Source organism: Podarcis cretensis (assembly GCF_951804945.1).
Source record: "Podarcis cretensis genome assembly, chromosome: 6".
Classification (NCBI taxonomy): domain Eukaryota; kingdom Metazoa; phylum Chordata; class Lepidosauria; order Squamata; family Lacertidae; genus Podarcis; species Podarcis cretensis.
This window is the reverse complement of record NC_137175.1, coordinates 86,200,119-86,227,640: the sequence shown is the minus strand read 5'-3', so window position 1 is coordinate 86,227,640 and position 27,522 is coordinate 86,200,119. Positions and strand designations below refer to the sequence as shown.

Sequence of the window (27,522 nt, the reverse complement as noted above, 5' to 3'; positions counted from 1 at the left end):
ACTGGCTTAAACTGGTTCAAAGTGGTGTAAACTGGTTCAAACCGGTCTGAACTGGTTCCAACCGTCTTTGAGTGATTCAAACTGGCCTAAACCGGTTCAAACCGGTCTGAACTGGTTTCCACCGGCTAGGACCGATTCAAACTGTCCTAAACCGCTACAAACTAGTGTAAACTGGTTCAAACTGGTCTGAACCGGTTTCAACCGGCTTGGACCGGTTCAAACTGACTGAAACCGGTTCAAAATGTCCTTAACTGGTTCCAAATGGTCTGAACTGGTTCCAAGCGGATTTGAGTGGTTCAAACTGGCCTAAACAGCTTCAAACTAGCCTAAACGAGTTCCAACCAGTCTGAACCGGTTCCAACTAGCTTGGACCGGTTCAAACCGGCTTGGACTTGTTCAAACTGGCTTAAACTGGTTCAAAGTGGTGTAAACTGGTTCAAACCGGTCTGAACTGGTTCCAACCGTCTTTGAGTGATTCAAACTGGCCTAAACCGGTTCAAACCGGTCTGAACTGGTTTCCACCGGCTAGGACCGATTCAAACTGTCCTAAACCGCTACAAACTAGTGTAAACTGGTTCAAACTGGTCTGAACCGGTTCCAACCGGCTTGGACCGGTTCAAACCAGCTTGGACTGGTTCAAACTGACTGAAACCGGTTCAAAATGTCCTTAACTGGTTCCAAATGGTCTGAACTGGTTTCAAGCGGATTTGAGTGGTTCAAACTGGCCTAAACAGCTTCAAACTAGCCTAAACGAGTTCCAACCGGTCTGAACCGGTTCCAACTGGCTTGGACCGGTTCAAACCGGCTTGGACTTGTTCAAACTGGCTTAAACTGGTTCAAAGTAGCGGTGACTTCCGGTCAGCACCAGCGATTAATGGTGGACTTTTCCCGGAGCTCCGGGAGAAGCCTGCTCCGCGGGTTTGGGTCCTGCAGCTACGGCGAAGCGGGGACCCTTAAAAATTACAGGTGGAGAAGCCTGTAAACAAGGAGGCTCGGCGGGTACCATTGCGATCCCTCCGGACTGCGAAAGAGCCTTTTTAAAGGCTCCGGAACGGTGTCGGGGGGAGCGCGGTGCTGAGAGCCGCTACCCAGTCTGTGGAGCGAAGCCGCATCGCCATTATCGGAGAGCGCTGATTTCTTCTGGCAAATTGGATTTGAACACAGACATTTTAGATTTGGAAGGTTTTAATAATTTCTTTGGGTGGCATGCATATCTGTGGTATGACAAGGTCAAGGTTCATAAAGGCTTTAAAAACCATATTGTCAGGAAAGCATTCTACAACGTTTGGATTAGGTATAAGGACCTACTGGAGAATAAAACTCCAAGGTGGCTCTCATCAATGGAGGCAAAAGCTGTGAAAAAACTTAATATGGATTGTATATGGCCGAAATATTGGGAAATTCTAGAACAGGAGGGTAGTAATTTAAAACTGCAGAGTTTTGAGAAACTAAAGGATAAAGTGCGAGATTGGTTTCACTATTATCAAATTCTAGAGGTATATAAGATGGATAAGAAAATTGGCTTCCAGATGGAGAAATCCAAATTGGAAACAGAACTGTTAGAACCCAATACTAAGAATTTATCAAAAATGTATAACTTGCTGCTGAAATGGAATACACAGGATGAAATAGTCAAATCAGCTATGATTAAGTGGGCGCAAGATATTGGTCATAACATTATGTTTGCTGACTGGGAAAAGTTGTGGACCACCGGTATGAAATTCACGGCGTGTAACGCCCTGAAAGAAAATATTATGAAAATGATTTATAGGTGGTACATGACCCCAGTCAAGCTTGCAAAAATCTACCACTTCTCAGAGCATAAATGTTGGAAGTGTAAAGAAAGTGAAGGCTCATTCTTCCACCTCTGGTGGACGTGCCCAAGGATTAAAGCTTTCTGGGAAATGATATATAATGAAATGAAAAAGATGTTTAAGTACACTTTCCTGAAGAAACCAGAGGCCTTTCTCCTGGGTATGGTCAGCCATGTGGTGTTAAAGAAGGACAGAACTTTATTTTTGTATGCCACAACAGCAGCAAGGATCCTTATTGCAAAGTATTGGAAGACATCAGATCTACCCACTCTGGAAGAATGGCAGATGAAAATGACAGACTACATGGGACTCGCAGAAATGACAGGCAGAATCCGAGACCAGGAGAAAGAGACAGTGGAAGAAGATTGGAAGAAATTTAAGGACTATCTTAATAAATATCATAAGATTAATGAATGTTAGATTGACATGGATTTAAAATAACGTGGTTTTCAGAGACGATGAGTATGAAAAAGAATGGAAGTGGTAAAAAAATATTTGGGAAATAAGGGTATGGATTTGCTGATGGGATAATGAAATTAGAATACAGAACGGAGAGGTATGAGGAAGTCGGTGAAACTAGGTTGAGAAAATAAGGTTTGAAAGTTATACTTGTTGTCTTTGCTTGCGTCTGTTTTTATTGTTGTTGTGTGTTTTTTATGTCTTTATTGGAAAATTTAATAAATATCATTTAAAAAAAACTAAAAAAAACACAACTGGTTCAAAGTGCCGTAAACTGGTTCAAACCGGTCTGAATTGGTTCCAACCGTCTTTGAGTGATTCAAACTGGCCTAAACCGGTTCATACCGGTCTGAACCGGAACCAACCGGCTTGGAGTGGTTCAAACTGGCCTAAACCGGTTCAAAGCGGTCTGAACCAAAACCAACTGTCTTGGAACGGTACAAACTGGCCTAAACCATTTCTAATTGGCATAACCCGGTTCAAACCGGTCTGAACCGGTTCAAACCGGCTTTGAACAGTTCAAACTGGCTTAAACCGGTTTAAACTGGCCTAAACTGGTTCAAACTGGCTTAAACCGGTTTAAACTGGCCTAAACTGGTTCAAACTGGTCTGAACCGTTTCCAACTGGCTTGGAATGGTTTAAACTGGCCTAAACCGGTTAAAACAGGTCAGAACTGTTTTCAACCGGCTAAGACCGATTCAAACTGTCCTAAACCGCTTCAAACTGGCCTAAACCGGTTCAAACCGTCTTGGAACGGTTCAAACTGGACTAAACTGGTTCTAACTGCCCTAAACTGGTGCAAACCGGTCTGAACCGGTTCAAATCGGCTTTGAACGGTTCAAACTGGGTTAAACCTGTTTAAACTGGCCTAAACTGATTCAAACTGGTCTGAACCGGTTCCAACTGGCTTGGACCGGTTTAAACTGGCCTAAACCTGTTCAAACCGGTCAGAACTATTTTCAACCAGCTAGGACCGATTCAAACTGTGCTAAACCGCTTCAAACTGGCCTAAACCGGTTCAAACCGGTCTGAACCCTTTCCAACCGGCCTTGACCAGTTCAAACCGGCCTAAACCGCTTCAAATTGGTCTGAACCGGATCCAACCGGTTCAAACTGGCATAAACCAGATCAAACTGGCCTAAACTGGTTCAAACTGGCCTTGACCGGCTCAAACTGGCCTAGACCAGTTCAAACCGGCCTAGATCGGTTCAAACTGGCTTCAACCGGCATAACTGATTGGCTTGCAGCAGCGGTCCAAACAGATCCCAGGAGGAAGTTGATCAACCTATTAGGCTGGTAGGATCGTAGAAAGTAACAACTAATTGGCCTGCAGTAGCAGCTAGGAGGGAAGCAGAAGCAGCCAATCAGATGGGTCTCATTGTGTAAATAATGTATATAAAAGTCTGAGGTTTGGGGGGTGGGGTGGGAATTCAATCACTGTTTTACAAGCTGCAATAAAGAGGATGAAGTCACTGCAGGACTCTGAGTATATTTCACAGGGGAAGAAAAAAACTACAGAAATAAAGGCAATGCTATTTGTAAAGGAAAGGGTTTGAATTGGATCCTAATGGAAAGACAGACCATAGCGAAGGAAATGATTGGCACAGTCAGAAGAGCAGAGCAACAGGAATACACCTGGGATATTGCACAGCTATTCCATCAGGTTAAAAATAAAAGCCAGATATTCCAATCTCGGGGGGGGGGGGGAGATCCCAAAGTCGGACAGGGAAGACACAAGAGCAGCATGTTTTATATACATCTTGTAGGTGCCCCTACATTGGTCATTTCTTGACCAAGTCCCAGTGTGAAAGGAACAACCTTTGTCAGCCCTTAAGTATAGCTAACATTGCAGCCTCTTAACTTTGCTCCATAAAACTTAGGTAAAGGTAAAGGTACCCCTGCCCGTACGGGCCAGTCTTGACAGACTCTGGGGTTGTGCGCCCATCTCACTTAAGAGGCCAGGGGCCAGCGCTGTCCGGAGACACTTCCGGGTCACGTGGCCAGCGTGACATCGCTGCTCTGGCGAGCCAGAGCCGCACACGGAAACGCCGTTTACCTTCCCACTGGTAAGTGGTCCCTATTTATCTACTTGCACCCGGAGGTGCTTTCGAACTGCTAGGTTGGCAGGCGCTGGGACCGAGCAGCGGGAGCGCACCCCGCCGGCAGGCGCTGGGACCGAGCAGCGGGAGCGCACCCCGCCGCAGGGATTCGAACCGCTGACCTTTCGATCGGCAAGCCCTAGGCGCTGAGGCTTTAACCCACAGCGCCACCTGCGTCCCACCCATAAAACTTAGTGGGAGCCAAAATGATGGGTTGACCTCTTGCATATTTTTTGGGTGTTTTTGTTTGTTTGTTTGTTTGTTTTACATTTCTGCCTTTGATTTTGCTTTTAGGCAAGGGAAATAATGCCTTTGGGGTTCAGGTCCTTCATTTTAAAGGTGTCGTGGAAATACTGCCGCTTTGAAATTTTGCAAGCTCTATTTTACTAAATTGTTTGATTATTATTTTTTGTATTTGTAGTGCCCTTTGTGATCACCCTCGAGGGCCTTTGCCACCATCAGTATGCAGATGACACCCAGATCTACCTCTCTTTTAAATCAGAACCAGTGAAGGCGGTGAACGTCCTGTGTGAGTGCCTGGAGGCGGTTGGAGGATGGATGGCGGCTAACAGATTGAGGTTGAATCCTGACAAGACAGAAGTACTGTTTTTGGGGGACAGGGGGCGGGCAGGTGTGGGGGATTCCCTGGTCCTGAATGGGGTAACTGTGCCCCTGAAGGACAAGGTGTGCAGCCTGGGAGTCATTTTGAACTCACAGCTGTCCATGGAGGCACAGGTCAATTCTGTGTCCAGGGTGGTTGTCTACCAGCTCCACCTGGTACACAGGCTGAGACCCTACCTGCCTATGGACTGTCTTGCCAGAGTGGTGCATGCTCTAGTTATCTCCCGCTTGGACTACTGCAATGCGCTCTACGTGGGGCTACCTTTGAAGGTGACCCAGAAACTGCAATTAACCCAGAATGCTGGTGACTGGGAGTGGCCACCAGGACCACATAACACCGGTCCTGAGAGATCTGCATTGGCTCCCAGTACATTTTTGAGCACAGTTCAAAGTGTTGGTGCTGAGCTTTAAAGCCCTAAACGTCCTGTATACCTGAAGGAACATCTCCACCCCCATCGTTCAGCCTGGACACTGAGATCCAGCGCCGAGGGCCTTCTGGCAGTTCCCTCACTGCAAAAAGTGAGGTTACAGGGAACCAGACAGAGGGCCTTCTCAGTGGTGGCGCCCGCCCTGTGGAACACTCTCCCTTCAGATGTGAAGGAAATAAGCAGCTATCTTATTTTTAAAAGACATCTGAAGGCAGCCCTGTTTAGGGAAGTTTTTAATATTTAATGCTGCATTTTTTTAAACACTCGATTGGAAGCCGCCCAGAGTGGCTGGGGAAACTCAGCCAGATGGGTGGGGTATAAATAATAAATTAATATTATTATGATCCTCCTGGATCTCTGAAACTACAGAATAAATCCTGCTCAAGGAGAAAGCAAGAAACACTCAGATCCTTATTATAGGCTTCCAATGGGTGCTGGACTTAAGATGGGCCACTGGCCTAATCCAGGAGGCTCTTATGTTATTAAGAAAACACCCTCAAGCAACGCTCCTTGGATATGCAACCACATGAACTCAGCTGTAGCTATTTGTGAAGAGATTTTAAAAAGTAAAGAGGTGGCAAGTTCAGCTGCTTTGTGGTAGGGCATCTTCCTGCAGACAGGCAGGGCTATTGTAAACCTAAGATTGCAAACATCTCGAACAATGGCCCTGAAGCGCTTTTGCCAGTCTCTGTTGCCTAGGAGTCCTTCATCTCCTTGGATGACACCGATCCTTCTCTTATTGGAAATTGAATTAATATTTTTTTTCCCTTTCCACATTTACTCAAAAGCCCCTGTAGGAACGCTCAGGCTCCTGCCTGTCTTCAGGCCTCGCGTTTAGAGATGAAGTAATGGAAAATGAGATTCCCGCAAGGCCAGGAGGCGATACGTCCAGAGACAAAAGGCTGCTGCCATGTGAAAGCCACCATTATTGCACGGAAACGGTTTTCTTGTCATTTCATAGGAAGATCCTATGAGGAAGGGCTTTGGCTTTTTGGTAGAGCATCTGTTGTGAATGCAGAAAGTCCAGGTTCAAATCCTGGTGTGTCCAGGTGAACACTGCCTGAAACCCTGCACAGCCCCTGCCAGTCAGTGTAGACAATATTAGATGGAATACCAACAGTGTGACCAACAGTATAAGGCAGCTTTCTGTGTTCCGCTGGTGAAAATAAGGGGTCTTCTGTAACTTCAGGATCAAAATATCACGTTGGGTGTCTTAAAGCAGCAAAACTAGTGCCTTAGGAACTTGAACTATTTTTACAACTTTACAGAGGCCAGCGTCCAAAGAATGAGAAATATTTCTGCTACCGCAGAGCAAATTCTTGTTTTCTTATCATAACGGCAAACCTGGGAATGCACAAAGTAACCTACAATACAGGGCGCATGAAGCGAAATTCAGCAGAAATCACACTCCTGCAACACGCTCTCTGTCTCTGCTTCATCACACTGTGACTTTTGTTACCCCACCAACCAGTGCAGGGAAACTCACAATGAGAAAATACCAAAATGTTGTAGGAGGAGGACTATTTGCCATTTTTAGCAGGATCCCTGTGGTGGGTGGAACTTCTGTTCCTTCTCAAAATATGACTGGATGCTAATCAGGGGGATGCTAATCTATTCGTAACAAGTAGTTTTATTCTTGCCTTAGGGACTTGTGGTTTTAAATTGGGAACAGACAGCAGTACTTACGCACAAAGCATACATACATTTGCCCAACCTTTCCTCAAGCCTGGAGGTCCCTGCCACTGGGATTTTTCTTCACCTAAACCATAACAAACAAGGGTTGGATTGCCATCTGTCATGGATGCTTTAGCCAAGATTCCTGCATGGCAGTGGGGTGGACTAGATCCTTTCCAACTCTACAATTCTAAAGGTAAAAAAGGCGAAAGTCCCCTGGATGGTTAAGTCCAGTCCCAGGTGACTCTGGGGGTTGTGGTGCTCATCTCGCTTTTCAGGCCGAGGGAACCGGCGTTTGTCCACAGACAGCTTTCCGGGTCATGTGGCCAGGAGGACTAAACTGCTTCTGGCATAACGGGACACTGTGACAAGTGCCAGAGTGCACAGAAATGCCATTTACCTTCCTGCCTATTTATCTACTTGCACTGGTGTGCTTTCCAACTGCTAGGTTGGCAGAAGCTGGGACAGAGCAACGGGAGCTCACCCCGTTGTACAGATTCAAACCGCCGACCTGATCGGCAAGCCCAAGAGACTCAGTGGTTTAGACCACAGACAATTCTATGATTCAGTGAAACAACTATTCTTCCCTGTTTGCCATTTCTGGAAATATCTTGTCGACATATGCTCAATGATGCATTGGGCAAAGTAATTTTCCTATTCATACATACCCAGTTTTGATTGTTCAGCCGCTGATAAGGAAGTGCTTCTTAGTAAACAAACAATAAGGTTTTTCTCCCTAAATACCTCCAGTGCTAGGGCAGCTATTGATTAGAGGAAGAGTCATCAAACCTTTTGGACCAGTGGGCAAATTTGGAATCCCCCCCCCATGGCCGCTGGAGGGGAGGGCATGGAGTAACACAAAGGTGCTGCCTCATCTAAAAAAGGAGAAAAAGACAGAACCACAAAATTAAATGGGCATGGGGGGGGGGAATCACCTATGGCAGCCACAAGCACGCTGGCTCATGGAAAACACCTCTTTCCTGTCCATCACAGAAGCGTAGGTATCCAGTTCTGGTATTCAGTGAAATAATGGGATGCTTGTGTGTGTGTTCAGTGCTGCAGAGGCAGCATAAACCAGATTTGAGTGGGAAGAGCAGACAACCTCTTGTACAATGAGAATTTTTGAGTGGTTTTTATGGATTTGAACATGACTTTTTATGGGCACATACTGGCAGGCACACTGGCATCGGCTCATGCTGAATTGGAGACCCTCTGCATTAGACAATGTTTATGGCAGGAAGGGGCATACTTGTCCTCACAGTTTGTCTGATGGCGACATACCTGCTTACAAGGGATGCCGTATATATGATAAGGAAGCAGAGGTGTGGGTCCCTGGGGGGTGGGGGGGTGGGATACATGTATATAGCTGCTTTATGCATACACCCAATCTGCATGACCTTTCCCTGCCCTCTGCCAAGGGAAATGGGTTGCAGATCGAATGTATGCAGTATCACTCATGCCAAACGTTGCTATGGATGCAGAAGGAGAAATGGGTGCCTGCTCCTCCGTCTAACATTCCCAGCCTTTACTTTACAATTTTTGTTTTTTAAAAAAGCAGCACAGGGAAGAACAGATACAGATATCAGACGATCACATTTACACCAGCTTCAGTATTGTTAACACGTAACACAGAGCTGTTTTCTGAAGTAATGCCCCATAGTGCAAGTTGCAGGATTTGGCTTTTACAACTGTATCTGGTATGTAATTAAAAAGCTAAACCTACCCTGACCGGGGGGGGGGGGAGGAGGAAGGGAATGACTTATTAAGTAGCTTAAATAACCACAAGAAGGTGCCAGCAACATTCCTAATGAAGAAAAAAAGGTTAGATTACGCAAGATAAAATGAAAAATGAAACCGCTTGGAATACTTTAAAAAAACCAAACCTGTTTTGTTAAACGCTCCCAAGCAACAAGTATTGGATAATGTATTTTATTCTCCTTTTTATCAGAATTTGATCTTAATGTCAATGCACAGGGCAGACTTGCTCCACTTGTAGCAACAGCTGTGCAGAAAGGCATAATGGCCCCCTTTCACATGCAGTAATCCAACTACCATTTTTTCCGTGGTGTCAATCCATGCGAGGGGTGCATGGGCATAGCAGCCGTGTGGGTAGTGCAACTGCACAGGTCTTTCCTACCAGATCAGCATGCAGCTGGGCACACTTGAGTGAGCTTTCCGTAGCCACTCTGGCACACCCCACACGTTTACGAGTCATATACACCTGCAAAAATACACCACCGGGAAGCACCTCTCATGCAGCGGCCATCAAATAAGATGTGGGAAAAGAGAAGGGAGAATTAACACACATCAAAATCACAGGCGCATAGTGGGCAGACAAGCCTCAAAACATCTAATTTCTGGGCAAGGAGTTTTAGTGTGAAGTAGCAACTGGACTCTAGGAACATGAGCATTTACATAGATCTGTTTCAGCTGTTTTGGGACAGAGAGAATATGGGTTGTTCTGATGGGTTATTTACCGTATTTTTCGCTCCATAAGATGCACTTTTTTCTCCTAAAAGATAAGGGGAAATGTGAGTGCGTCTTATGGAGCGAATGGCACTGCACAGAGAGGGAGAGCTGTGCAACGTCCGTTCAGCGAAGCGGGAGGAACAGAAGGAGACCCTTCTGTTCCTCCTCCCGCTTTGCTGAAGGGGCGCTGCACAGTTCAGCCTCTCTGCGCAGCACCCCTTCAGCGACGCCCGTCCTGGCTTCTGCCTTAGCTGCATGCAGCCTCTTCTGGCAGGGGGAGCCTTCATCCCACTGCCCTGAAGAGGCTTGGCACGGTTATCCCAGAAGCCAGAACAGCCACACGGTATCCCAGAAGCCAGATCCCTCTTGCTGTTCTAGCTTCTGGGATTCAGAATAATTTTTTCTTATTTTTCTCTTCCCAAACCTAGGTGCGCCTTATGGTCTGGTGCGTCTTATGGAGCGAAAAATACGGTACTCAGAAGCCAGACAGAGAGAGTGCACCCATTAGTTCTGCTGGTGCTGTAATTCTCAGCAGCACTAACCTGGAGCTGTTCTAGAATGCTTCTAGACCATATGGCTAGGATAGACACACTGTTCCACAGTCCTTGCTGGGGCACAGGCTTCCGATGTGGCACTGGGAGACTTCTATTTGACACCAAAGGAATTGGCATATAGATGCTTTTTTATCATCAATATGAAATGGGTGCAAAGGGGACAGGGATCAGAGACTGAAGGTTCAGTGTCACCGGCCTGTATATAGTGTCGCTATCTCTTTTTTCCATTATAAATCAGGAAGAGCCATAGCTGAGTCGAGCAGCATCTGTTTCACATGCAAGAAGTTCCAGGTCCCTGTCTGAAATGCGGGAGAGCTGCTGTCAGTCAACAGAGACAATATTGAGCTGGATGTGGAGGCAGGTTAACAAAATCCAGGCTTAATCCAGGCGGAGTACTGCTAATCAGCAGGACTGGGGCTCAACCCATTTGGAGCAGGGTGGCACATCTCTCAAAGAGTGGGGGAAGTACTCAAAGAGTACATCAGAGAGCTGAGGTGATCAAAAGTGCTTTTATGCAGCTTAGATGTGCACAGCAATTGCCTCCATTCTTGGCAAAGGTAGATTAGCTCTGGTCACAGGAATTAATTAATACATGAAGGCTGGATTGCTGTAACATGATCTCTGTGGGACTGCCTTGTTCAGAGGTTATGCCTGGTGCAAAGCAGAGAAGCCAAAGCTATGGCTGGTACTTTTATTTTTTATCATGCAAACCCCAACATAGTCTTCATTTGCAGTTCAAACTGCTGATCATCGCCTTTAATGCTTGAATGGCTTATGTCCAGGATAATTAAAAGGATCACCTTCTCACAGATAAACCCGCTAAATCAGGTCTTTTAGGGTGACTATGTTCTCTATCCCACCTCTAGCAAGGATTTAGCCTGGTGTGTGTGTGTGTGTGTGTGTTAGGGCAAAAGGGTATTTGTGGTGTAAGCACCCAGTTTACGAACCTCCCTACCACCTACCTTTCTGCCCAGTAGTGTTCTAACACCAGAGGGAGGTACTGTCTCTGTGTCTGTGTCTCAACTGGCATTTGTCCTGCTAGTCACTTTTTATACAACACAGGATAAAAATAGGAAACCAGCTGCTGCTGCTCCCTGCCACACCATAGGACTGTTTCCAAAATGTTGGTGACAGTTACATTGAACTTCCTAAATTATGAGACGGAAAGGAAACACAGAAATATTTTGGATACCTATTGTTCATTTTTTTTGCCTTTTGGAGTGGTTGATTCAGCTGAAATGTCAATGTGTGCTCGTGACAAAGCATGAATTTTTCACCCATTAAATACTTCGCTAAACATAAACATACTTTTTTTCTTCTAAAATCTTGAAGGATGAAAATAGAGCATTTGTTTAATTGGGAATATCAGGACAAAATCTATACATGTAGTGATGTACACCAGAGCAGGGCAAGTTTAAAAATTCTCCCTGAAACCGTACTAGATACAACCTCATCCTATGAGAAAACATCTCTGCAAAAATCTTTTGCAACTTTGGTGTTACATAAATGGCTCAAGACAAGGCAAGACTGCTTTCCTTGCAAAAATCGTATTACCCATGGACAGCAATACTACAAGGTACAAACATGTGCCAAAATAAAAATGGGAATTTATTATTATTTTTTTCTACTAAAGCAATAAACTCTCAAGCTTATCCATTGGTCATTGTAAATGATTCTACCGTTCAATCTGTACTTTCAACTCTGTAAAAAATTTAGACACAACTCCATATAAACAAGAACACAGGGCGAGCCACTGAAAGATTCAGAGACGAGGACAGTTAGTGGTGATAAACAAAGAGAGGCCAACTTATTTTTTTTTAAAAAAAAAACAAGTCAAGCTTTCTTCACATAACTATATATCCAATGCTTCACTGTCAGACAAGATATTTAAATATATTCATTATGGTAAAAAGATCTACATTACTTTCACAAATTTGGGTCTGTACAAATTGCAGCAGTATTTCCTGATTAAGTTATGAAGAATCAAGTCAGATATAACTGTTAAATACTGGAATTTGACGGAGACTCTAAAAACATTACCGAGCGGTAGTACATGCACATGATGCAAGGAAAAAGGGGAAGATTTATAGACTCCGTGCAAATGGGACAGGACAAACTGTTACGGTCAGTAAACGTGCGTTGGACAATTTTAAACTTTACAAGAAGTCTTGCAGGGTTACTTTCATGAAGACGAAGAAATTCAGAAGCACATTCCCCTCTCAAAACAAAACAAACAAAAACCCTGACCACCCACAAAACGAAAGAAAGGACACCAGTCTTCATTTGGCCTCTTGAGCTTTCTTGGCATTCTGTTTTTCTTTTGCCTAGAAGGTAAAGTCAGACAGAGAAAGCATAACAGCCCAGGTATTTTTTTCCTTCTGTAACTCAAAATATACAAAACTCTGCATTATCTCTACGATCACTGAATATACAAGCAACTGCATTCTACAACAGATGTAGTTTGATACAGACAGAACTTTGGAAACCAATATATAATCACAAATCAGTCCAGAAGAGCTCACAACATTTACTCTCAAGTAGATGTACATAGGACTAAAACTCAGTATCTATCATTGTACTCATTGTACATCTAGAGCACATGGGAAGAACATGTGCAAGGCAATTTCAGAACAATAATCTAAATTGGGTCAGCTGAATCACCAAACAGTTTAAAAGCCCTGCAGGGGGACAGGCTGAGTGTTACTTTATTGATTAAATGTGCTTGGAATTAGGCCACACTGGCAAATCTATGCTACAACTGGAACCAGAGCACTGAGGAAATAGCAAAATGCCATGAAGTCAATATAATCAGAATAGATGCTACAGAAGCCGAAGCTTACAGTTTGCTAGGGGTTTAGTGAGAAATGCAAGAGTGAGAAAGAGTGCCATCTAGGTGTATGTGCTTCAGATACTCTCTTCTCTAAGCAAAAAAAGTCTACAGGTTTCACGATTCTGCTTCTATTGATTACTCTGACATTTTTCTCTAATGTTCAGGTGTGTGCTGCACCACACATACACACAAACAGCCTGCCTAATAAGTTATTTGAGGCTGAGAGCACAACACTTACCTTTTCTACAAGTGGGATTAGCTGCTGGTGTTCTGCTAAAGTCTTTAACAATTCCATAATGAATGGCAGGTAGTTATGTTTTCTTCTAATGTTTTCAATCTACAAGCATAGGTGAGACATTAAAGAAATTAGCATTAAATCCCATCACGTGCATACACCGCAAAGCCAGGTTTCCACCTCAGTTCATTAGCAAATACATACAATAAACTTTGTCAATAAGCATTTGAGCAAAATCACTATCTCCCTTGTGCAAGATTTTTATTATATTTTGGAGAGGGGAGAGAGAGAAGAAATTTTGGCTGGGGGATGCAACATACTGCTGGTGCTGATTATGGGATGATTGGTGCAGACTGCTTTTTATTTTCTGTGCCAGCTTAAATGTGATTGTTTTCTCAAGCATTTGGGGGGGTCATTAGTTGTTCACTTGAGGGTTGATTTACGCAGCCTACCTGTAGTCTTAAAAATCTTGATGGCATTAAAAAAAAAAGAAGCTGCTTAATTATTTTTGTTGTGCTCTGAAATGTAACTTCATCCTGAGATGAAAAGCAAGTTAGAAATGTTTTAAAAGCAAAATCAGTTTCTCTACCACTCTGCCCTCTTAATCCCCTTGGGTTGTGCAAGAGTAAAATTTGCCAGTTGCTGGAGAGTAGAAGCTTTTTGAGGCTTCCAGCCTGAATAAAACTTGCATGAACAAGATTTGGAATGTAAGTGTTTCAAGAGGCAAGATAAAGGTTTCTATAGTTCACCAGTTCTCCAAATTCTGTAGTTTTCCTTTCTTCAGAAGGAAGTCACTATTGAAATTATGCAGTCATTAGTTGTCTGCAAAAAGCAGACAGGAGCTAACTTTAGATAGTCTAACTTCATGGGAAAAAATGGGAAGCTCAATGTGCATGCCAAATCATTAAGTATTTGCTGTTATGGCCTACAGCTCACAGCATTATTCTCTTAGTACAAAAGAGCCACAATAAAAATCGGAACAATACAATTGCTAAAACGTTATCCTAACAGAAGATAGGAAGCATGCATTTAAAAACTCTGCTTTTATGAAAATCTTGAGTTTCAACCCAAACATAATGAAGATTTACAGATTTTTATAATTATTTTAATTGTATCAACCTTTTTGCAAGTAGCCAACAGCTAATTTGGGAAAAATGTATTAGGTTCAGATTATGGTCTCAGTATAAGAAAAACAAAATATCAGTGTGTGTGTGTGCGTTCAATGTTAGCCCTACTCGGAGTAGATTCACCAATGTTAATATACATGGCCAACTTAGGCTCATTAAATTTTGAATAGGACTTATGTCAGACCAAAGTTTAGAACAGCCGAACAGAAAGCCCTACTGCAATCTTGTGTATGTCTACTGAGAAATAAGTCCTATTGAGTTCAGTGGAGCTTATGCCCATGCTATGCCCATGTAAAGGACTGCAGCTTCAGTTGTTATATACAGTGGTACCTCAGGTTAAGTACTTAATTCGTTCCGGAGTTCCGTTCTTAACCTGAAATTGTTCTTAACATGAAGCACCACTTTAGCTAATGGGGCCTCCTGTTGCGCCGCTGCTGCACGATTTCTGTTCTCATCCTGAAACAAAGTTCTTAACCCGAGGTAATATTTCTGGGTTAGCAGAGTCTGTAACCTGAAGTGTATGTAACCTGAAGCGTATGTAACCTGAGGTACCACTGTATAGACAACCACATTGGCCTGATGTGCCCTCGTGGGATGTTAGTTAGCCTGCAGAAAACCACAGCGTCTGATGTCAGAACAGATCCAAGCCAGGGATAGGCAATATCATCAGCGAAAGAATATTACGATGAATATTCACCGTTTTTGTCCTTTTAAATAATAAATGGCTGTGCAGGTATGTTTGATGGGGTGATGGTGCTGCATTCAACAAGTTAAGAAGCCCAAGGGTAAATTAAGAGTTTTCTGCCACATGTTTCAAACATCATAATGGGATTTACTTCAGCCATTCCGACAAGGCTCTTAAGGTAATCTAGCTGGCAAATTAAGTCAATTATCATTAGTTTGTATAAAAGCCTGCAACTTGTAGTGCTTTGGGCAGTGAAAGAAGTCTGTGCAGAGTAAGAAAAGCCTTTGATGCATCACTATGGTATAAATGTTATCTGAACAGAGCAGAAGATATGCAGCCCTCAAGGTCTTTTTGGCAGCCCTCAGCAACATCTGACACCTCCCCGCCCCAGCCCTCATGCAGCCTTCCCGTAGCTGGGTAGCACTGGGCTTTGGGAAGGAGGCCTGAGGGCTCTAGGACCTTGCCAGAGCCTTCTGCCTCCTTCTTAAAGCTCGCTGTTTATCAGGGTTTGGGAAGGCAGCACAAGAGCTGTGTGTTTGTGTGTGTCAAATTTTGGCCTCTGCGTGTGCCAAGGGAGTGTGAGGCTTGGAGGTTCCGTGTTGAAGTACTCCCGTGGCCGCCCTGATCTCAGAAATCCACACACTATGCTATGTAACATTACAATCACACTAAGAAGCAAACTGTGACGGAAGCAACACACAAAAAAGTTAGATCAGAGTTGCAGCAGGTACAGATCCCGCTGTAACCTGCAAATAATTGTTCCTGCAAGTAGTCCTCTGCACGCGAAGTGTTAATGTCGGATTATGAAGCTTGCCCCCTCCATTCCATGAACAGACGGGAAATTGTGTTCCAATTAATGGAACAAGAGCTACACATCTTCCAACGTGAGTACCTCTTAAAGTGTCCAGTTATCTGTGGGAGCCAAATGGCTGCACTAATGTCTGTGCCAGTTTATTTAACAAGCCACAGAACAGAGACCACAGAGCAAGTTGCGGGGGGAGGGGTGTCTTTTATTAGAAAGATCAAATGTTAAAAATTACGAAATGATCTGAAACAAAGGAGGAGTTTTAAACAGGAACTAGAATTAGGATTACAAGCCATCTGACCTTGTTGGAGGGATCAGGTTGCACAGCCCCCTAGAATCAAGGTAGAAAAGAAATTTCAACAAGGCATGGGGGTGGCGGGGATAAAAACCAGCCATGAAATTATAAAGAACTTAAGAGTGAAAGGCCTCTTTCCATCTCCAGTATCATCAGACCCCATAGGTCCCTTGGAGGGCAGGACACTGGTGACGCAGACCAAACTTGCCATTCAATAACTGGAGGTAAATTTGGGAAGGGTCAGTGCAGGCGATACACTGCGGCACTGAACAGTATCCCAAGGCTTTGGTATCACGTTCCCTCAGAGCCTTTCTTGCTTTCACAAGGAATGCTCACACTTTACGGTTCACATCAATTTTTTTTGCACTGAATCATAGAATTGTAGAGTTGGAAGGGTCCCTCAAGAATCATTTAGACCAATGCAGGAATCTCAACTAAAGCGTCCATGGCAGATGACCATCCAACATTTGCTTAAAAATGCCTGGGCTTTGTGTAAGAGGACTGCGTAACTGCTTTGAAATGTGAAAGAAGCATAAATGAGACGCCTCTCCTTTACAAAATGTGGATTATTAATTCAGTTCTCCAAGATGCGTTGTTTTTCTTCTTCTCCTCCTGCTTGCCTTCTTACAGCCAGTCATTTGATAGGCTCTACTCGTCAATGGCTCTGGCTGTCATCATCTCTGGTTCCACCTACTATTGGTCTTCCTGCCTTCTGCCCTCAGTCCCAGTGGGCATCAGAAAATACTGATTACTTCTGAAATGTTTGACATCTGAGATCACAAGCCGTCTCTCTTCCCGTCTACCCCACAGTGATTTTCAAAACTGGAGAACCCTGCAGGTCCTCAGAAGTTGACCGCGAAGTGATCATCATTCAGGGATGATGGGAAAACATCCCTGAAAGAAAGCGTGCCCATCACTACCCATCTGCCCCCCTAATGCAGCCACAGTATACTTTTAGATATGTGAGAACTAACAGGACTGGGGCCAGCAGCCCAAGTAAACTGATTATGCTTCTTGTCATCTCAGGAACTCTCAGGGCTTCCTTAATGGAAACATCAGTGTGCAAAGGGATTCCCATAAGAAGCAAGTCTGAAACCACTCCTTGAGGCAACACACATTTATTTAGAATAAGCTTTTTTCTACTCTTCTGTTTCCAGAGGCAGCTAGCCAGCCCTCAACCCTGCACACAAAAGTTTGTTAGTTTTTTGCTCTGAGCACCAGATGAAGAACCAATTATTTGAAAAGGCATAGCGTGTTGACATTTCTTCACCAGCTTGTGTCACATTCTGTGGGACCAACACAGCCATGGAGTATAATGTTTCTCCATTTCTTTCAGCTCAGAAACCACATGGTTAGCATCCCCTTTTTAAAAACCATTCTGAGCATGCACAGCACATACCTTGTATCTTTTCAATTTTTGGTTTTCTTCATCAATTAACATCTGATATTTTGCAACTTCTGACTGAATAGAACTTAGTATATTACTGCTCTGGTCTGTATCCATGGGCTCTTCCTATTGGGAAAAACAATTTATTAACTTGCATGTTAGTGTTTCTAGCACAATGTCATCCAGTTAAGATTCATAGAGATAAAATATACAGCGGACAAAGAACCAAAGCTTGACTCACTAGTCTCATTTGCATGTATCTCCAGTGCAAATTATCATACAATGTTCTAGTCTGTCCTGTAGTGATTAAAAGTGCTTGCTAAAGTACTTTTATTTGCTAGTACCATTTGCTTGCCTCTTGATAAAGGAGATCAGAAATAATAAAAAGCTGGAAGAAATGCGGAATAATTTAAGCTTGCTTCGTTTTTGTCGCCCCCACCTCCGTGTGTCTGCATTTCCTACAACTGCTTTTGTGCCTACCTCTACAACAACCATACTGGCTTAAAAAAAGTTAAAGAGAGCTGGGGTTTTCAGCCTATGTACAGAAGTCTAGATGCTATACAGTTGTTCAGAAAGGAAAAGAAAGTGGTAGTGAAAGAGAACCAATTAATATTGCCCAACCTTTTCTTTTTGAAACAAAAAATTACACTTGTATCCCACTCTTACATGATACTCTGAGTTGATTCCTGTTGTGATTTATTAGCTGCTTAGTTTCAGGAATGCTGCAACACCAAGTGTTCCCAGGGCAATTTACTAACTAAGGCTTACGATGCAACCAAGTTATCGAAACAACCTATTTGATTAGCATAATACCTCAGCAAGTTGTCTCTGCAACTCTGCAATTTTCTGTTCATATATCATTTTTCTGTCAGACACAATTGCCATCAAGTTAAACCTTATTTCGCCTTCACTGTACCTACAAAATAAAAACAGAGTTGTCACATACTGCCATCACTGCATCAGGAGTCCCATAGCTATTGATAAGCTTCAGACACTTCTGCATTAAGAACAAAGCCCACTAAACATTGCCCACCAATTAACAATGGCAAATGCAGCGACCAGCAACAGAAGTGGAGAGTGATAACACTCTGTTCTCTCATTATGCACTGATTTTAACGTATGTGTCAAGTTAAGAATATTGCAAGATGATTCCAGTTACCTTGCGAACACAGTTTTACCATGTTTGTAAGCAAATTTTGCCAAATTTACAGCCTGGTATTTTGATTTCTCTACAGGACAATCTAATCAAGTTTAATCCGAGTCAGGGAGAAAACAGTATTGTATGGGGCACAGAAATTCTCAACAGTCATTCCTAGACAGCACGGGACAATCTCAGAAATTCTACTAATGCTACTGTCCTGATCTCTGTTTCTGGCACCCCCATGAGTCCTGGATGGCCACTGCTGTAACTGCTCAAATAAAAGATGACCCTTCTCAGTAGAACCATGAAGACGAAACAATTCCCCCTCAAAAAATTCCAGATCTTTTGGAAGCCGACAAATGGGAAGGGGGGAAAAAGGCCAAGCTGGAATTGCTCCAGCCAGCAATCTAAAAGTTCAAGTCTAAAAACAGTTAATTCTAATTTCACCATGAAAACAGTTAATTAAATGTTTACTTTTGTATTCGTTTTTCTATGACGGGCCTTACAGCGCTGATCCAGTCATCTTGATTGCATACTCCTAAATGGGAAATACACAAGAAGTACAAGTTAATTTTCCTGCAAGTTACAAGTTTATAGGACTGTAAGCTTCAGATACACAATACCTGCTGATGAAGTCAAACTTATTTTTTTACTATCTAGCCAAGATACATTTGTTACAAAGAAAGTAGCCAGACTTGTTGCAGCTCAAGAGTTGGCTACTGGGTTGTTGTTTTTTATTTTAATTATGTATTTTGTGGTTTTATATTTTGATTTTATTCTGTGAACTGCCCCGAGACCTCTGTGTATAGGGTGGTATATAAATTCAATAAATAAATAATAAATAAATAAATAAATAAATAGATAGATAGATAGATAGATAGATAGTCTGAGGTTGTTTTGGTGCATTGAGGAGAACACATTTCTTGATCATAGGCAGCTCCTATAAATCTGAGGGAAAGTATACTGATTTTAAACCAATATTTAGATTCCAGGGATGCTGTATAATCACGCTTTTAAAGGGACCCCTGACCATTAGGTCCAGTTGTGGACAACTCTGGGGTTGCGGCACTCATCTCACTTTACTGGCTGAGGGAGCTTCCGGGTCATGTGGCCAGCATGACTAAGCCGCTTCTGGCAAACCAGAGCAGCGCATGGAAACGCCGTTTACCTTCCCGCCGGAGCAGTACCTATTTATCTAGTTGCACTTTGACATGCTTGTGAACTGCTAGGTTGGCAGGAGCAGGGACCGAGCAACAGGAGCTCACCCCGTCGCGGGGATTCGAACCGCCAACCTTCTGATCAGCAAGCCCTAGGCTCTGTGGATTAAGGAATTAATAGAGTAATTTAAATTATAAATACTACTGAGATCAGCAAAGTGGTTCTAACATTGGAAATACATTGGTTTGATATTGTAAATTTGGTAGTGATGCATTTAAAGGAAGGTAAGGCTCTCTAATGGGATGCGGGTGGCGCTGTGGGTTAAATGCTGGCCACATGACACGGCAGCTGTACGCCAGCTCTATCGGCCAATAAAGCGAGATGAGTGCCGCAACCCCAGAGTCGGCCACGACTAGACCTAATGGTCAGGGGTCCCTTTACCTTTGGCTCTCTAACAAAAAGTTTTACAGGATACCACCTCACCTCATGTACACCCTGAATGGCATTAAAAGAGTCTACTTAGCTATCTTAGCTTTTCCCCCCCAACACCCAGTTTGATAGGTAATTCAGGCTGAAGCCCACCAGCTGGTCCTATCTTCTACCCTTGCTACCCTATGTATTTTGTATACACCCGGTATACCTTGAATGACATTCAGGCAGGAAATTATACAGGTGAAATGTGAGTGTTACCTAAATCTATTGGGCCTTCTCTTAGACCATCCAGTTCATATAATCTTCCATGCACAGGAACATAGCTGACAAAGTGAAAAGCGTCTTCTTCTTTTGCCGCTGACTTTGCATCAAACTCAAACATCTGTTGTCTAGAGGTTAAATTAGAGACAAGTGTGGATGTTAAACCAAAAGCATCTCTGGAAACTGCATCCAAAAGGCTTCAAATTTCTTGTTACCTGGCAAAACTGTTGTGGACTTGTCGAATCACTTCAGAGTTACTTAATGCCAGGCCCTTCATCTAAAATTAAAATGAGACATTTGTTCAACTAACGACTCACGCTTAAGATGCTTTTTTAAAAAAGAGAGAGAGAGAATAGAATAATTGGACGTACCGCTGCATCAAAGCTTTGTGAAAATTCTTTAAATTCCGACAGCGTTTCTCCTAAATGGACGTCTTGATGGGTGCAGTTTAATAGCACACTTACTATAGCCTGAGTTGCACAGGCGTTATTTATTACCTGTTAAAAAAGAAACAAAGTGAAAATTCAGAAATAATTGAATACAAGACAAATTATAAAATGAGTTATAGTAGCCTCAAGTTTACCCACTATGGCCACTGGGTTGGATCCAGGCTACCTGGGGTGAAACTCAGCTTATGGAACAATCTGTTGGAGGAAGAGTGGGAAGTGATTTTCATCAATTCCACCTGCTGTTTCCTGAAAAGCTTCTCTGGCAAGTCAGTGAACTCTCTGGAACAATGTGGAAGGTGGGCAAGAGTGGACTATGTTTTAAGTTTTAAGTAAAAGCCCCTTCTTGTACATCAGTATGCTCCCAACACCATATTCACTGCAGGAAGGTGAAATGCCTTTGACACCCAATGACTTATTTTGCAGCTTTGTTTAGAGAAACAAATTAAACCTGTTTTATTGCCCTGACACTGAAATATGTGAGTTACAGGCTCAAGGACAATAGGAGTTAGTTAAATTGGGTGGGTTTTTTTTTTAATGAGGTACCTCACTTTTATAAATGAAAGAAATTAATAACTTCCTTTTTACTAGAATGGGCCAGAATCCACAGAGCTACTTTAGACATACCCCACAAATACAAAAAGGCAGCAAGCATCTAGATAGGCATTCCTAGGTTGAACTTTTCTCTTACATTTTGTTTAATAATGATTAATGCTTTTTGGAGATTAACAGCAGTGAAGGAATAAAGGAGGTCTTTCCCACTTTTTACACAAAAAGTAACTCATAGCAGAATCATTTGTATGTCAACTCAGAAATAAGCATTATCGAATTAACTTGGACTTTACTCCCAGGCAAATGGGTCTATGATTGAAGCCGTAAAGAGAAACTAGTATAATCAAAAGCAGCAGCAGTGAAGTTTAAAATGGACCAAGTAACCAAGGTACCATCTGAATGGTCATCAATGGAACAACCATGAGAAAATACCTGTAGTAATTAAAAAAAAAAAAACCTACAAAGAAAAATACTTAAAATACTGATGCCTAAATGATACGAACATTTTCAACATACAGAGATGAGACTGACATACTCATAATTACGAAAGAAGGAGGACAAGCTGAGTGACAGCAAGTCAGATCTGAGAAGGTTCATAGTTGAGAAGCTGAAGCACACTAAGAGGTTGGCTTTCCATAAAGTATCTTTCTGGTCATATATCTGTCACACTTAGAACATCTGAGTTTTTCTATTTAAAAAGCTTTCTCATGTACACTAGCAAATTAAAATAAGAAGCTATTCAAACAAAGTTAAAAATAGCCAAGTTTAAAAAATAAAATAAGCTATTTTGATTCATGTGATTAGCCCCCACCCCAACCCATTGTACTGTTGTTTTATGATTAACAGTACACGGAAAAAAACACTACTCTGACACAATAGCAAAGCTAGGAATTTAGAGTTAAGGCAGAAATTGTACCCTTACCTCACCTTATTGTGCCTAGGTATCCTAGCTCATATAGGGTGATCCAGAGTTCTGAGGCCCCAAAATACAGGACCGTATCATATCTAGGCATAACAAGGAGGCCAAATTTTACAAGTGTGCATATGAAGCTGGCCACATTGACAAACATGCAGACAACTTTATAGTGTGATTATCCAAGAAAGGCTCAAGAGCTACAATCTCTATTAACAGGCCATCAATTTTATTTCATTTGTTTCATCACCAATCTGAATGCTATTACAGAAATTACTTGGTTATCACATTATGGTTTTATTTTTTAAAAAACCACATTTATATAAAGTGCTTGTTATAAGGTTCTCTATGAAGTTCAAATGGATTTTTTTAATGGAGGGAAGTTTACTGGGAGTCAATTTAGATTCACAGCTGTCCATGGAGGCGCAGGTTAATTCTGTGTCCAGGGTGGCTGTCTACGAGCTCCATCTAGTACAAAGACTAATACCCTACCTGCCCGCGTACTGTCTCGCAGCCCATGAATTATTCTTGACTACACTTGTAAAAGGCAAGTGTCGCATCTTTGGAAATATTAAATTTGAATGCACATAAAACAAAGTTGCTTTGCCCATGATAATTTTTATTATTCACTGAACAACCTGTTCTGCCAGACTGCCTTACTATTTAAACTATGTCACAATGTTTCAAAGTTGTATTATTTTCACTTGCTGCATCTAATTAGGAGGTGTCACAGATAATCTTTTAACTTACTATACCTGTTTAGCAAAAAATATAGTATCTAATCTGGAGTCCTGAACAACAGAGCCAGCTGGTTCTTCTCCTGGTTGCCACTTGAACAGAAAAATTAATCCATGAACTGGCCTACATAAAAAGGGGCACAAAAAGAAAACAAGCAAGAAAACCCAGTAAAGCATTATCACAACATGTCAAAAGTTAAAACACTAACCATCCTTACTGGAAACAAATTCAATAAACCTAACTGAACACACACATAGTTGAACAATAAGGTGTAAAATTTTGTTTAGTAAGCCCTACTGTGCCTGAGGTATGTGCTGGCGCATGCAGTCCGCGTGTTGACATGTAACTCTTCTCTTCAATCAAACATGTGAATAAAGCATGGCAGAGATAGCTTAGCATGATGTCTGAACCTGAGGCAGAGGTTTGTTTTGTTGTAAGAAGCCACAATCTCTACCCAGGCTTAAGCCATAGCTGGTTGATGGTTTAACAACCAAGGGTAAAAAACCAACCACTCCCTGGGCTCCTACATCACTTCTACATATCCCTGTTGTGCTTTCCTTGCATGCAAGAAGCAAGTGTTTCTGCTGTGTGTACAGTATGATTTGCTAAACCAGATGTGGCTTGGTATCAAATATGAACAGAGAAATTTTTTACTTTTAACCCAACCAACACTTAAAAGCTCAGGACAGGAACTGCCCAGGGTCAGCAGGAAAAGAAATGCATGCCTTTCCAAAAAAAATTGCACGATGCCGTTCCCACCTTCCTCCATTGTTCACTTTAATGTATGAATGGAACACACAACTCTGTAAGTGTGCACTATTATACCTGACGGATTTTTTAGCAATAAGAATTGGGGATGGGGGAAAGAGAAGTAAATTATTTAGAATTAAACTTACTTTAATTTCTCAAAGTTCTCTGGCTCCAAACTCCATATTTCCTCTACTTGCGCGCCTCTACAACCTGTAGTAGCAGAGATAACTATTATAATTATTGTAATTATTCATGCTTAGAAAGTTTGCTTTACAGGAAAAACAGAAAGTAAAACCTGACACCTCTTTCGAAACAACTTAATTTTGTTTCAATATACAGAAATAACTTCCACCCCTTCTATTGCATTTTATAATAAATTGGTCCATTATATATGAAAACCATGACGGCATGGAAATCATGCCAAATTTACGTATTTACAAACCTTATAAAAAACGAGTTGCTAAAAATGGATGTCTCAGAATGTCCACAGTGCCACAAATATGTGGGATACTAAAAATGTGGTGTCTGAGAATTTGGATAAAGAAGACTCATGACACTAATATTGCAAATATCTGTTTAAATTGTAAACACATACCTGGTGGGGCAAGTTACCAACCATGGTGCATAGTTTCTTTATGCACATGACAAAAAAGGTTTAGTAGTAGTAGTTACAAGGGATATTTCTTTTACTTCAGGCACTTAATTATTAAACAAGTTTAAGTTGTGCCTTACTTATTGAAGCAATGTTTTTTATTAATTCACAATCCTAAACCATGGTTTAATTTAGGTTTAGAAATGTATATGATTCAGGAAGAAAATGTGCAATGAAAGAACTGGCAAAGGTGAACAATGTGCATTAGGAATGCTCTGAAGCAGAAATTAGTTTTAATGAATGTGTGCAGAACTCAGAGATGAGACCTTGTGTACCTGTCAGCATGTTTAATGACTCAGCTTCCCCAGAGCAAAAAACGAATAATAGCAAGCTACATTACATCTACCAGATAGGATGATAGCAAAGTCATCTGACAGAAATTTTATTATCATTATTTGTTAATCTGAATACCTCCTTTCTTTCAAGGATCTGAGACAGATGCTTTAGCCTCAAATCAAAGCAAATCATAAAGACAGATTAAGATTAGACAGATGGACAGTAAATTGTCTAAAGTGGTCCATCCACCACCACTTCACTCATCAAATTGCAAAAGATGCAACAAAATGTAAATTCAATAAGGAGACACAACCAACTCCAGCTGCCTATCAAGCACATTCCTATGAAACATATTTGTAAATGCCCACTTGAGATCAGTAATGAGAAATCTCTGGCTTGTGGGTTAACTAGGCCCACAATATCTCCATTTGGCCAAGCCATACTCCCCTGCCCTACAACTGACATCATACATAGTATCATGTTTGGGGCAGAGAAATATGTACCTGGGTCAAAAGGAGGCTTAGCCCTATGTCTAAATTGTGTTAAATGCACACTCACAAGCCACCAACACAATTGACCTGAGTCTGCAAATACAGGGACACATACAGGGCAGTGGCTGGCTACATACTCTTTCGAAAACAAAGCTTGATGGCAAACCTTCTGTGGTGCAAAAAAAAAAAAAAAAAAAATGGCCCATAGCCACACACAAAACCAGAAACCAGAATAATGCTATGAAGCAGTTCTACACAAGCCCTTGAACCCAGGCTCAGCCCAAGTCCAACACCATGGAAGATATCCATTAGCATATAGACATATGAATAGGGTCAACTGCAAGTACATCAGGGTGTGACTTTGCTAGGATTTCCAACCAGCCATGCTATCCTGACCAGGGCACGATCTAGTCTGGGAACTGAGCTTGTTCTCTCCTGCTCTGGAGGGGTAGGACCTGAACCAAAGACTTCAAGTTACAAGAGAGGAGAACTTTACGGCAGTAACAGATGCCCTCGGGAGGTTGTGGACCCCTCCTTCGTTGGAGGTTTTAAAGGAGAGGTTGGATGGCCACCTGTCATGCATGCTTTAGCTGAGATCAGGGGTGCCAACTTGAATAAAACACTGGGGAGCCCCAGGTATGCCCCACCCCGCATAAGCAACCACAAGACGTGGCACATGCACACCTTTGTATGGCAATGCCCATCATCTTTAAAGGGGGGCCTGGACCCCTCAAATATTTTATAGAAGGAGGGGAGGGGGCTTAAGGGACCTCGGCCCCTAGGAGTTGGCGCCTACGGTTGAGATTCCTGCATTGTAGGGGCTACCAGGAGATGATGCTTCCTTTCCACGAGTCTATAAAATAGCCGGGCAGAATGACAACGCAAAAGCATGCGAGCCTTTCACGTACTTCATTCTGGGCCAGATTTAGGTTTGATGAGGCCCTAAGCTCCTGAAGGTAAGGGGGTCTTTTATATGTCCAGCTGTCTTTTGTCAACAACATATTATTGCTGTTTTTAGGGAGCAGGCTAGCAGGCACAGCTGCCAACTTTTCCCTTTTCTTGTGAGGAATCCTATTCGGAATAAGGGAATTTCCCTTTAAAAAAAGGGAAACGTTGGCAGCTATGCTAGCAGGCTGACATCATAGGAGCCTACACAACACAAAACACTGTTGCTGTATGTAGGTTTTTCTTTTTTATCTTATATTTTGGAAACGTACACAGGTTCCCCCCCCCCATGATTTTTTGGGGGGAGCCCCCAAGAGAGTGAGGCCGTCAGCTACAGCTTCTTTAGCTTAGACGTAAATCCGGCACCGACTTCATTGCAACTCAACCCGCCCGCCTCGTGCCAGCTAAACGAAAACCCCGCTTTCCACCGGGTGGGAGAGGCGCTCTGCACACGCCTCGGAGGCAGCGTTGTGAGGACTTCTAAACACAAAGAGAGAGAGGAAGCTGGCTTTCCCAACTAAGGCGCTCTGCACATGGCAAGAGGCTACGTTTCCTCCAGCAAAGAAAAGGGAGTGGGAAAATCCTAGCCTCTCCCCGCTGGCAAGGCGCCGCCTCGCCCACCCGCCTCCGCCGCCAAGCCTCACCGAAGCCCTTGATGAGCTCCGTGAAGACGCCCGGGTCGCTCTCCATGAGGCACCACTCGCCGGCGCTGCCTCCTCCCGCCATGGCGCTGGAGCCGCCGCAACCGCCTCCCCCGGGCGGGCCCCGTTCGCTCGCGTTCTCTCTCGCTCCGTCCGCCTGACGCGACAACCCGTTCCTACTATTATTATCGTTATCGTTGTTATTAAAAAAAAAAAAAATCTCCTCACGCCGCCCTCGAACGCCCGCAAAGCAGCGCACGCGCCGCTCCCTTCCCGGCAACCTCTGCGGCAAGGGCCGCTTCGACGTCCGTCGCCCAGGCAGGTGTCTCCTTCGTCTCTATGGTGAAAGGGGGAAGGGAGGAAAGCCAAGCACCGAGATTGTAGAAGACCGCTGCTGCGCACGCGCAGGGAGAGTCACGTGAAAAGGGGAACGCGTTCGTTCTAGCCCCGCGTCTCGATCGTCCCCACTGCGCCGTGTCCATGCATTTGGGTTTCGCGGTCGATTCGGCCGGCGATTCGGCAGATTCCCTCTGCGCGGGGTGGTCGCCAGTTCGTGGAATGGTGGCGCCTTTCCGCCAGGCATCCAGTCTCCCTGCCTAACCACCTTTCCTTGTGGAAACACCATTATTCGATTGTGATTCTG

The 27,522-nt window shown here is 43.1% G+C and overlaps 1 protein-coding gene across 2 annotated transcripts; it reads right to left on the bottom strand.

Moving 5' to 3' along the window:
* Positions 1 to 11,445: 11,445 nt before the first annotated feature.
* UCHL5 (ubiquitin C-terminal hydrolase L5) lies at positions 11,446 to 27,152 on the bottom strand. Of its 2 annotated transcripts, XM_079981668.1 has the most exons (12): positions 26,883 to 27,152; positions 24,021 to 24,084; positions 23,142 to 23,247; positions 20,847 to 20,972; positions 20,691 to 20,752; positions 20,473 to 20,603; positions 19,099 to 19,162; positions 18,297 to 18,399; positions 17,496 to 17,609; positions 16,103 to 16,132; positions 13,188 to 13,286; positions 11,446 to 12,443 (listed from the first exon to the last, which is right to left on the bottom strand). In XM_079981668.1, exons 1-12 carry the CDS (start codon positions 26,962 to 26,964, stop codon positions 12,399 to 12,401), a joined length of 1,026 nt encoding a protein of 341 aa, XP_079837794.1. In that variant the 5' UTR covers positions 26,965 to 27,152; the 3' UTR covers positions 11,446 to 12,398. The 2 variants fall into 2 exon arrangements, with proteins under 2 accessions (XP_079837794.1, XP_079837795.1); XM_079981669.1 differs by lacking the exon at positions 16,103 to 16,132 and having other exon boundaries at positions 26,883 to 27,148.
* Positions 27,153 to 27,522: the final 370 nt, after the last annotated feature.